The sequence below is a fragment of the Lissotriton helveticus genome, chromosome 3_1, assembly GCF_964261635.1.
Source record: "Lissotriton helveticus chromosome 3_1, aLisHel1.1, whole genome shotgun sequence".
In the NCBI taxonomy this organism is placed as follows: Eukaryota; Metazoa; Chordata; class Amphibia; order Caudata; family Salamandridae; genus Lissotriton; species Lissotriton helveticus.
The window spans coordinates 669,581,775-669,594,195 of NC_136061.1; the positions used below are offsets into that span (position 1 = coordinate 669,581,775).

The following is a 12,421-nucleotide window of genomic DNA, read 5'->3' on the forward strand; positions in this document are numbered from 1 at the left end:
TATGACCCCTAAATGAGGCAAGGCCCATTGTTTATTAGGTCACAGAATGCCCTGCATCACTAACGTTCTTGTTTTCTAAGGAAGGCAATGTGTTACAAAATGACCTTGATTTTAGGCATTAATTGGGGTAATCAAGAGAGGCGAGAAACATGAATTGTGTTTGCAACACCTGGCTACCTTTAAATGATACCCTTGCACATCATGTCAACAAGATTTCTGTGGGTAATAGTGGGTAGCAGTTGTTACAATGGTGATATTCTGCTATTTTCATAGAACCCATAGGGAGAAGATGTTTCTATCCTTTTATTATCCAGTGCAGCACTGCTTAATTTGATCTTGAGTCGAAAGCAGGCGACAGAGCTGCTGAATCGTGGTATCCACCACATCCTGGAGAGCCCCCGAGGGGCACCAGACCTCACTGTTCTATATTAGAACTTTAAGTTATAAACTGCAAGTAAAACAAGCATTGGCATAGCCAATAGGTCTCGCCTTTGGGACCTTATAAGTGTTTAGCCATGCAATAGTTGATTTTGTTGCACCAAGGATATTGTGCTGGATAACCAAACACTTATAAAGTCCCAAAGGCGAGACCTATTGGCTATGCCAATGCTTGATCTGGTGAGCACTAAAAGCAAGGCTGTTGGCAACGGTCCATTCGGTGACGGTTCACACAGGCTTTTTATAGGGTTACAAAGCTATTCATATCTATTTTCTGTGTGCAACTGGGCCACATTTCTGGTAGCCCTGTGTTAATCCCTAGCAGAGGCTCATAATCCAAACCCTCAGCTCCAGGTTAGAGAAGACCAACTAGCAGAAGAAGGGAACTGTGGGATTATGAGTGGTCCATTGTTCATTCTCCCATAATAATCCTGAGCCTGTGAGGTTTCCTTTCTTACTAGCACTTGCTGACGATACAGAGTGTGCAGTGTCCACACTCTGATCTTTCTTGTCTCGCCCTTCCACACCATAAGATTTCCAGTCTTCTGTCTACAGTACACTGACAGATATTCTGCATATATAGCCCTAGGGTAGTGGCTTCTCCATTTCATTTAAATTCAGATGCCGCCTGCCTGCGCAATGCAACAACTGCTTATCCCAATAAGCCTTCTCTTAGCCATAAATTGGAGATGCCTCTCAAAGACACCATCCCTACTAACCAATACCTGCTCCAACACAGAGACCCTATCGCTAAGCGCTATACTTGCTTCACTTACAAATAATAAAGTTTGCACCCATTACAACCACATTAATGTTAGATTCATTTGCACACATCTTTAGAGTGAGTCAAATATTCACAGATGATGAAATCTAACTAAACACAAATAGACGGGAAGGTGGCGCGGAAGTCACTGGCAAGAGAGCAGCGTGGTCCAGGTGTAAGTCCTAAAGCCTCATTTTGGGCATAGAAGAGAGTACTTTGTCTAGGTACTTCCCCATTCTCCAGAGTCACATGTGGTGCCTCCACAGCTGACTCAGAGCACATGAATACATACTGTGCGTGTTTCAGACTCATGAGCGCACCAATCCCCAATCTCGGCTGAAGTTACTCATCCTTAGCTACTCTGCTTACCCCAGGTTTTACTTATCCAGACCCGGTGAGATGAGCACCACGGACAGAAAAACAAATCCGACAAAAGAGAAAATGAGAAAATGAGAACATGTAGTGCACTCTAAAGAAAACCAGTCAACAACTTCAAGCCTAACGTTTGTTTATTTCTCTTTTAGATGAAAGGCTGTATCAAAGTCTTGAAAGATCAACCTTCAAACAGCACAGACGGGCTTCTTAATGCTCTGAGGTAAGATCATTGCCTTTCAGTATGCTTCTATGTTAATGGCCTACTATGAGACCCTATGAGACTCCCGCCGGACTGTCCATCCCAGAGGTAGGACCTAGCTCCCTGACCACACGATGTGATACACTGTCACTGCTGCTCTATGAACCCCTGCCTCAAGCCCTAACAGTAACCTATCTCAAAACGTGACTCACCACTCAACCATGACATGACCGCTACAATCCTCCATCTATTGACCCTACTGGCATTCCACAACTTTCCTATACTATGGGTCCACGTGATGAACCCCACCCGCTCCCCCAACTACTGCATGACTCCCCCACTGTTCCATCCCATGTGATGGGCACTGGCTCACCATTAGAACGCCACTAAATATTGCACACCCGGACACAAATCCACTGTCCAGCTCATTATCGCCCAGAATATTTATGGCTTTATTACAAGCATTTAATCAAAGACTATTTTTAGATAAAATACAAATGCTTATCATAGCGATCATATTCTAAAATGCATATATTCTTATACATTTTCAAGTAATACTCAAACATACTACACATTTATAACCATTTAATGTTTTAGAATTACGTGTCTCACCCACAGATAATTGCAATGAGACAAACAAGTTACTTACCTTCGGTAAGGCTCTTCTTTCTTGTGGATACTCTGACTGCAGATTCGTTTAGAATACTCTGCAGGCACCAGACTGGATCTGGAGATTTTGTTGTAGCAGTGCTCCTGCTCACAGATAGGTGGTGTCATGAAGCTCCGTGTTGGCTCCATACCGCCCCAGAAGTGATAGAGGAGAGCCACATATAAACGCCACTCCTGCGCTCTGTCGTCAGTTTTTTGTCTTCTCCTTTTCTGCACCCTCCTCCGCGAAACGTGAACAATTGTTAGTAACAGTGTGCCGAATAATAACTTGGGACCTTTTAAGATATGAAAAAGAGACCACTCTACAGAATAGGGAGGTGAAAGGGCAGCGAGAAATCAGCTAGTACAGTATTACCAAAGGTAAGATACTTGTTCTCCTGATGCATACTTCTAACTGCAGATTCCTCACCCCACAATAGATAGCAATGCAGTACATCCCCAAGGTGGAGGATCTGTGGCATGGCACTCCGACCGCAACATCTTTCAGAACCCAGTGGGCGATGATCCTTCCTGCTGGACCTGGGTGCCAAGGCAGTAGTGCATCACGCCAAAGCAGTAGTAGCAGCCACAGCCATGCTCGAGTAGGTTATCAGAGCTTCCAGGGGGATGCCTTTTGGCCAGTGTGTAGCAGATCTTGATGCACCTTGACATGGTCGTCTTCAGTTAAGCCTTCTCTTTCTTTGCTCCAGAGAAACCCCACAAAAAGATGAACATCCACTTGATGATCCTTAGTACAAGCTACGTAAAAGCCTAAAACCTATTTGGGGTCCAACCAATAGATCCTCCCCTCTTTCGAGGGATGAGTTGGACCAAAGAATGCTGGTAGTGATGATCTGCTCAAATGGAAGGAAGTCATGACTTTTGGTAAGAAGGCCGACCAAGTCCTCAGCACCAATATGTCTGGGGAAAAGATGGCATAGGGAGGTTGGACAAATAGTGCCTGTAGTTCACTTGTGTGGCAAGCTGACATAATTGAAATGAGACAGAGTCTTCAAGGTCATGAGGTACAGCCAGCAACTACGCATTGGCTCAAAAGGCGTACACATGAGGAATGTTAAGGTCTCACTGTGGCATCACAAACAACTTGGGAGGTAATGTGTGTCAAACCTTTGATAGATCTCCTTACAACAGGTGATTTGAAAAAGGACAGTTGGTCCAACAAAAATAGTAAGACCGAATGGGCCGGCAAACTTTTACTGTGCCCACTGCAAGGCCTTGCTGGACTAAGGACAAAACAAATAAAAGGACATCCAACAGATTTGCTTTTAAGGGGGCTGTATTACAGACATGGCACCAGGTTACAAATCTGTTCCAGCACCCGGCATAAATGGATTTTGTGGACAGGCAGCAACAATCATGATATCCACTACTTTAGATGGTAAATCAAAAGCAGCCATTTGCTGCAGCTCAATCTTCATGCCTGTCCCTGTTGCTGAGAAAATCGGTCTACCCGAAGTGACAGTTTGATTGGAGGACAGATACTCATGCTCAGAAGTGCTGGTCATCACACTCACCTGGTCCAATTCTGGGCCACCGGGTTGACTAGGGCTGGGTCATCCTTGACCTTCTTCAGAACTTAAGCAGCAGAAGAAACAATATGAAGGTGTTCAGGTGTCCCTTGCTCCATTCCACCCAGAATATGTTCCCTAACAAGTGTTCTTGCAGAAACTCCAACATGCAAAATGTTTGACACTATACAGTCTTGATGGGGACAGAAATATTTAGCCAGGGTTTCTCTCACAGGTCGAAGATGCCCTGCGCCATCTCGGGATGCAGATGACACTTGTAACCTGCTAGGTGATGTCTACTCAATTTGTTCGTTCTGGCATTCATGGACCCCACCAGGTGGTTGGTGACTAGGTAGATGCTCTGCTTTTCCAGTCCCCTACTGAGATGCTCAGCCTCTTGGCACAGTAACCGACTCTGCCCTGATTGTTGCCGTAACACATTGCTGTGTTTTTCCCCATGAGTACCTGCACCAGGGCCAGACAAATGGCACATAGAGACAGATGGTTGGTCTGGAGACCAGAGTTTTCTCTCCGCCACCACCCCCAGGTGACTCTCCACCCCCTACCCCAATCTAGCAGTGATGCATTCCTAGCCACCATCAGCTCTGAGTGGGTAAGGAGTGGCCTGCTGCAGAACAGACTGCAGTCGGTCAGCCACCACTGCAGATCTTGAGCTTCAACTCTGAGATCTGGATTTTGTTGGAAAGGGGGCTCCGGTACTGAACCCACAGGGACTTCATGTTCCACTGTAGGGCTCACATGTGCCACCTGGCATGGCTGACATTAATGACCTGAATGTCCTGAGTGCATTGCTGTGGAGAGAAAGCCTTGAACTCCTGAATGGAAGCCTCAGAGAAAGAATCAGGTGAAACTTTGGCTCATTTATGCTGAAACCCAAAACTGCTAAACGGTCTGCCATCATCCAGAGGTGGGCCACAACTGACTGTGGTGAATCCGTCTTCAAAAGCCAGTCATCCAGGTCCAGGTATACAACGACTCCCAACCTCCAAAGATGGGGAGCGACCATCGCCATCACTTTAGTGAACACCAAAGGGGCACTGGTGAGGCTGAAGTGGAGCACAGCAACTGAAAATGCTCCAGGCCTACCTTGAACCAATGTAATGTCTATGAGACCACAGGACTGATATATAAAGATACAGGTTGTGCAAGTACAAAGACACCATCCAGTTGCCCTGGTCTAGAGCACACAGGATCTGAGAAAAGGGGAGCATTTTGAATCTGTCCTTTCATAGGAATGCAGTGAGGGGACAGGACTTTTTCAGAACATGAAAATAGCAAGAGTAACTACCCCGCATTTCTTCAATTCCAATAAGCTTTATACAGCACCTTTTGAGAACAAGAGGCACACCTCATGTAACAGTATGGACAAAGGGTCTTCTGAAAACCATTCCAACATAGGAGGAGTTAACAATTTTTAATGATTTGCAAAAACCCATTTACAAGATGTGATGGTATGCCAACCAGGAAGGAAGTGCTGAATCATGCCTTCCACTGAGGCAGCTGAGGGCCAACTAAAGTGGTGCACTGGCTGTTGTAGCATGGGAGGTGGAGTTGGAAGACTGGTGAGCCTTCTCACTCACATGTTCCCTGCTGCATCCATGGCCCCAATAGAACTGGGCTGTCTGTTTTTTTGATCACTGGTTAAGAAGGATTGCTTGATCTATACGCCAGACATCTGGAGTAAACTCTAAATTTACAAAACTGGTATGGGAATTGTTTGGTATAGGCCAACAGCCCCAAGGAATGTGCTATGACTCTACTGTCTTCAAAGCATTACAAAGTAGAGTCTATCCATTTACTGAAGATGCGAGACCCATCAAAAGACCATGGCCACCCGCGAAGCCTGTTAATTGCTGGAGAACCCAGTGGACCTCATCCAGGAATGGTGATGAAGGACCACACTGATACCAACCACCTGCAAGGCAATCTGTGGTATCTGAACTGCTCAGAGAACATACTAATCTGCATCCTGCCCAGCATGGATCGCTTTGACCAAAGATGTTCGAAGATCATCTGGGACTGCCAGCAGGATCTTACTAGCAATGAATGCCCCAAAGGATATGGGTGTATCAGTCCAACAGACAGTCCAGTTGTATAGGCTGCAGTGCCAGACTGGCTGCAGAAAACATGTTTGCCAGAGGCGTCAATCCTTTTAGATTTTCTATCCGAAAAAGTGGTGGGAAATTAATTTATATTCACTTTACTGGCTGAGGCCTGTAAGCTAATTCTCTCTGGAGAAGGGTGCTTGGTGAGAAAATCGAGATCACCAGGTGCCAGTCTATGACATCTGGCCATCTGCCTGTTCAAAGGTGGACAAGTTCATGGCTTCAACCAAGAAGACATCAGCGTATCTGTCAGGGCATCATTGAACTGAGTAAGGGCTCACTCAGAAGTTGCTGGCCCGGGCTGCTGAATTTCTCCTAAAATATGTATGTTGGTTTCAATGGAGGGCAGCTCTAACTCTAGCACCTTGGCTGTCCGACCAGCCTCCACCATTGCGATTGAGGCCCTCGCTTGTGGTGGTGGCCAACGGGGCAAGTCAAGCTATGTCTCTGGGAAGTGTCAAAGCACGGGCGTATTGCAAATCCAGGTACAAGGCATTATCAGTGTAATGAGGGAGGAGCAAGATTTCCCCCTCGTCATAGTTCATAATCAACATCCTGGGGAGCACCCTGTTCTGGCACAGAGTCAGAATCTGAACCTAAAAGATAATGAAGCCTCTACTGATAGCTGATGCACAGGATTAGAGTCAGGCTGCATGACAAGTGGTTGTGGTTTTGTAATTTAGTAGCAAGACATTGGTCAAGCCCAGGCAAACATCTTTTCAGTGTAACACATGGGCTTTGCTACAGGATCATTTTCTGTCACCAGTGGCAGGTACCTGCGTGGATCATGGGGCCTGATTAGCAGTCCGTACTGGCCCAGTAATGGCTACCAAGTGGACAGACAGCACCAGGGAAGGACCTACCAGCAGTAACCCAAGTGTGGGCCTCAACAGTTCCATGGGGCTCGACGGCCCGCAGGAGGGAACCGCTGCACACTTAATATTTACAACATGGCCTCTTAAGAGGCCTTGATCTGTTGCGGGTTGACTATGCCCAGGGACACTTGGGGTGCACCAGGAAAAAGTTAAGGAATTAGCTCAGTGACAGGGGACCTCAACCGAGTGCAACTCAATCTTGACAACCTCACGCCTTCTCCTCGTCATCGGAGTGACATGATGGGATTGAGTTCTACTTCACTTTTTATACTTGTGTTTGGACTTGGAGTTACCAGTGGACTTAGAGAAGAACACAGGATTCAGGGTCAAGGTGTATCTTGAAGCTTGGTCTACACGAAAGCCGTGACTTCTTGTTCCGTTCGGTGACATATAGTTTCACCTACCAAAATCTAATAACCTTCAGCTGCATGAGGGTGCATGTATCACATGCATTTGATCCGTGTCCTAGGCCCAGGCACCAAATTCACGACTCGTGTGGATCTGTGACAGGCATCATTTTCCTGTATTTGCAGCACTACTTGGATTCTGTTGTTTTCAGTGATAACATCCGTCCCAGACACACTGTGAAAAGTTTAGAAGTTGTTGGAAGACTGGACAATTTGGGAGTAGAGCTTCAGACCTGGTCAGAAGGTGCAAAAAGAAAGAAATTGACATCAGTGCACAAGGGTGGCGCTTAAATGCAAATTCGCTCTGACACATCCGCGGTGGTACCGATCTAACGTGGAACCGCACAATGCCACCTAATAGCGCACTGCAACAAAAAATTGCCAAAAACAGCCTGGAACCTAGAGAATATTCGGAGGCCATGAATCTGCAGTTCGAAGAAATAATCAGTATCCATCAGAAATAAACATTATCAGGAATGGTGATTGTCTCACAGACGCCTCAGTATAAACACTGAACAATCCTGATTAAGGGTCCTGTCTCATTGTGGGTTCTGCCTACAGTGAATGATAAGCGATAGGCTGAGTGAATAATGGCAATTTATCGGGAGTTTAATGCCTGAAGTACAATCATTATAGGAATATTTTTTAAATCAAATTATTATTTTGTGTTTTACTTTGAATGGAGATGGGAATCCCAAGTGCCCAGATTTGTTTCAGATGAGTTTAGACTTACCCTGACACTTCCTGTCCTCAGTAAAAAGTCAAACTTCCCCGACACCATTTGTCCTCCGTGTGAGGTCAGACTGTAACCAGACACTACCACTCCTACGTGTGAGGTCAGACTGCCACCAGACACTACCACTCCTACATGTGAGGTCAGACTGCCACCAGACACTACCACTCCTCCGTGTGAGGTCAGACTGCCACCATACACTACCACACCTACGTGTGAGGTCAGATTGCCACCAGACACTACCACACCTACGTGTGAGGTCAGAATGCCACCAGACACTACCACTCCTACATGTGAGGTAAGACTGCCACCAGACACTACCACACCTCCGTGTAAGGTCAGACTGCCACCAGACACTACCACTCCTCTGTGTGAGGTCAGACTGCCACCAGACACTACCACTCCTCCGTGTGAGGTCAGACTGCCACCTGACACTACCACTCCTCCGTGTGAGGTCAGACTGCCACCAGACAATACCACTCCTCCGTGTGAGGTCAGACTGCCACCAGACACTACCACTCCTACGTGTGAGGTCAGACTGCCACCAGACACTACCAATCCTACGTGTGAGGTCAGACTGCCACCAGACACTACCACTCCTCCGTGTGAGGTCAAACTGCCACCAGACACTACCACTCCTCCGTGTGAGGTCAGACTGCCACCAGACACTACCACACCTACGTGTGAGGTCAGAATGCCACCAGACACTACCACTCCTACGTGTGAGGTCAGACTGCCACCAGACACTACCACTCCTCTGTGTGAGGTCAGACTCCCACCAGACACTACCACTCCTCTGTGTGAGGTCAGACTGCCACCAGGCACTACCACTCCTCTGTGTGAGGTCAGACTGCCACCAGGCACTACCACTCCTCAGGGTCAGGTCTGATTGTCTGTTCTCACACTCTGTCCTCAAACTGAGGTCAGGCTGATGCCCCACTTTAACTGTCCTCCTTACGATTCCATATGCTCTCTGCCCTTCGTGTGATACAGACTGCCCAACCCCTGGCCCCCGGTATGAGATCTGCCTTCTTCTGACACCATTCCTCCTCAGTAAGAGGTCAGACCTCCCCTTGACATGATCTATTCTCAGTTAGAACACAGGCTGCCCCTGACAGTACTTGACCTTGGTATGACATCAGACTTCACCATACACTATCTGTCCTGAGTAAGAGGTGTGCCTGCCCCCTTGAAACTATTTGTCCCTTCTTAGGTTAACCAGACCAACAATGATGCTCAGTATGAGGTCAAACTGCCCCTGACACTATGTGTTATTAGTAGGAGTCTGTAACTGAGTACGGGTGAGGTCCAGGACACCATCTGTCCTATATTTAAGGTCACAGTGCCTCTCCCGGCACGGTCTTCGGTTAGAAGTGAGATAGCCCCTGGCACCATGAGTCTGCATGAGGTCACCTTGCCCTATTGGCCCCAAGTCCCACTGTAAAAGTCCCATACTTGACCATGCCTGTTCTACTTCCAGGTACACCACCAGACACCTCAACGATGACAGCACCTCCAAGCAGATCCGCGCCCTGCTGCAGTGAGCCACACATCCCCGGGGTGGACTTCATCAAGACCATATGAAGAATCACGCCACTATCCTCATTTTGTACTGAAAACAAACATTTAGAAGAAAATATATTGTTTCAACTTCAGCACAAACAGGCTTTCTCTGCCCTTCAGATTAAGTCATTGCTTTCTTTCCATTCCCGGAAACAGGTGGGGCTGGTCCCAGCGATACCATATCTACCTTCGACGTGACTGGAGCAGTGTAGTTTGTTCGTGGCATGGCTGTGATGCTCTTGTGGTAATAAGAATGATGTTGTAACCTTCGTACTCAAAAGCAATTGTGGATGCATTTTTCACATGGCACAAAAGGGCTGGTATGGGATTTTGGGAGACACTGTCACTGGAAAATACTAGGGAGCAATTCTGCCTATGGTGTGCCAAGAAGCATGCTCCTCCTTCACACAGAGGGGAGGTAGGGGCATCTTGCTTTTCACTAAAGGAAGGGAGGGGCATGTGCTTACCATAATGGAGGCATAGCACGTTTGCATAGAGTGGAGGCACTGAGCCTGCTCTCCACTGAGGGGCCATGTTGTTTATCACGGAAGGCTATCTTGCTGATCACCGGTGGAATGGTGACATCTGCTGATCTCAGGATGAGGCCCATCCTACTTATCACTGGAGAGAAACAGATAGATGCCTTGCCTTTTTATCACTGAAGAGAAACTGGCCATGCTTATCAAAGAGGAGAGTGGGAGTCTGGGCAGCCCGTGCTGCTGACCACAGTGGACACAGAGCAAAGAACCACCTCGTTTGTGCATGTGCCACACCCATCCATAGCAGAGCTCAACAAGGCCAATGTCCCCCATACATGATTCCAGAAATTGCAAATTCCTTATCAGAGTTCAGAAAGAGGAAGTGTTATCCTCATCACAATTCAGGGGGAGCAGGACCATCCTTGGTACAGTCTGAAAATGCATGAAACCATGCTCTCAGTTTATGGACAGATGGTACTTCTATATTAGTGTAAGGGAAGTGCAGCTTTGTGCATATTATATGGCAGGGTGGGGCCATTATTATCGGTCTAGACAAAGAGTGGAGCCATGCAATGTAGCTCACGCAAGGATTTGGCAAACACTCCCAGTTCATGGCAGGATACAGCTATGCTAAGCTTATATGAAACAGTGGGGCTTCACTCAGTTTGCAGAATGAGCCATGCTTAGTTTATGTGAAGGTAGGGCAATAGTTAGTTTGCGGAATGGTCAGAGCATCCTCAGTTTATGGAACGGTGATGCTATACTCAGTTTACAGAATGAGCAGAGCCATGCTCAGAGTTCATGCGAAGGTAGGGCTATAGTCAGTTTGCAGAATGGGCGGAGCCATGCTCACAGCTGAGGGAGGGGTGGGGCACTACTTACAGATTATGGAGTGGGTAGGCAGCTACGAGCACTCAAGCTTTGGAGAAGCATAGTACTATCCTGATGGTTAACGGTGTAGAGAGGAGATATTAACAATGTTAGGGTTGAGTTATTCTTTACCTGGGACGAAGATGTTTACCGGGGAGTAAGATCTTTGATAGCCCACTGGGCACAGTATGTGCAAGATTAGTCCAACCTGCTGCGCTCTAGGCACCAGGAGCTCTGCCTAGAAGGTACGCAGTTGGAAGCAGACATAAACCGGACTACTGTGTGAAACCTTGGGGTGAGTACTCATTGCCAACCTGGCAGCAGACACCATGAAGCTGTGCATTCACTCAGCAAGCCTCCAGTGTAATATATGACAGAGCATTGGTGTAAGCATTCATAGGCTGTGAACTCTCAGCACACTCCCCATGCTTTTTTTGGCATGGTACCAATGAAGTCCTCTCAAGCTGCACACAGCTGTACTTTTAGATTTCAAGTTCCACCAGCCCCATGTCTGAGGTATATATAGTGGAATCGCTGGTATTAAGACAGAAAAGAGCACGCAACTAAAAGAACAGCAATATTACTCTCTCCGCTCTTTCCATCCCACAGTGCAGACTTGAAATTCTAGAATGAAATCTCACATGTTACTTGTACATTTTGTGTGAAATAAAATAACATTTAAACTGTGTACTGAAAATGCTTTACTGGATTACATTGCATCAATCTCGTTGGGCCATGCCGGGGAGGGTCGATGGGGATCCTATCTTGTAAATACGGAGATTAGCACTCAAGCATAGGCAACTTACGCCTTCTCCACCACCACACACAGGGTAGGTTATCATGCTGAACCCAAACTTTAAATAAAGGGTGTGAACGACCACTACCTTTCTACCGCATTCCCGTTCCCCCCCTCACAGCCCCACACCATCATCAAGGACAAACCTACCTCCTCCCAGGGAAAGTCATATAGATTAGACCTCCAGACAGAACTCCTGAGGCCCATGTACTAAAATCTTCACCAAAGGGTCCGATCATTAACAAGACCACCACTTTATTACCTCCCCCAACTTCCAACCTACCAGAATGACAGTCACTGGAATTATAAATTGCAAATCAAAGGAGGTCTAGTTCTCCACCAGTTCCAAACAAGTAACCCGAAATGCATCATATGTAGGGTAGATCACTAGTACAGAGACCAGAGCCCTGGCACCTGTTGTTCCACCTTTGCGCCTCCACAGGATATTTCAAATACAGACCAGGGACCCACAGAGTTATTCTGAACGTTCTCCTATGCAAGGCCCTCCCATTTCGATGGAGCAAATTCTAACGATCGCGATTCCTTCCCCATTCCACTCTCCCACCCACCACTTTCCTCTAGTGCTGTTATACAGAGTCTAAAATTAAGATTCCCAAAGT

General features: G+C 46.9%; 1 protein-coding gene across 10 annotated transcripts in view; it reads left to right on the forward strand.

Annotated features, from left to right (window-relative positions):
- LOC144822836 (CYFIP-related Rac1 interactor A-like) overlaps positions 1–11,693 on the forward strand; it is a 193,267-nt gene extending 181,574 nt beyond the window's left edge. For all 10 annotated transcript variants that reach the window (XM_078680777.1, XM_078680778.1, XM_078680781.1 and 7 more), the window contains 2 exons: positions 1,726–1,796; positions 9,574–11,693. In XM_078680777.1, the coding sequence (XP_078536903.1) occupies positions 1,726–1,796; positions 9,574–9,637 (135 nt within the window). In that variant the 3' untranslated portion in view covers positions 9,638–11,693. The remainder of the gene's footprint in view (positions 1–1,725; positions 1,797–9,573) is intronic.
- Positions 11,694–12,421: the final 728 nt, after the last annotated feature.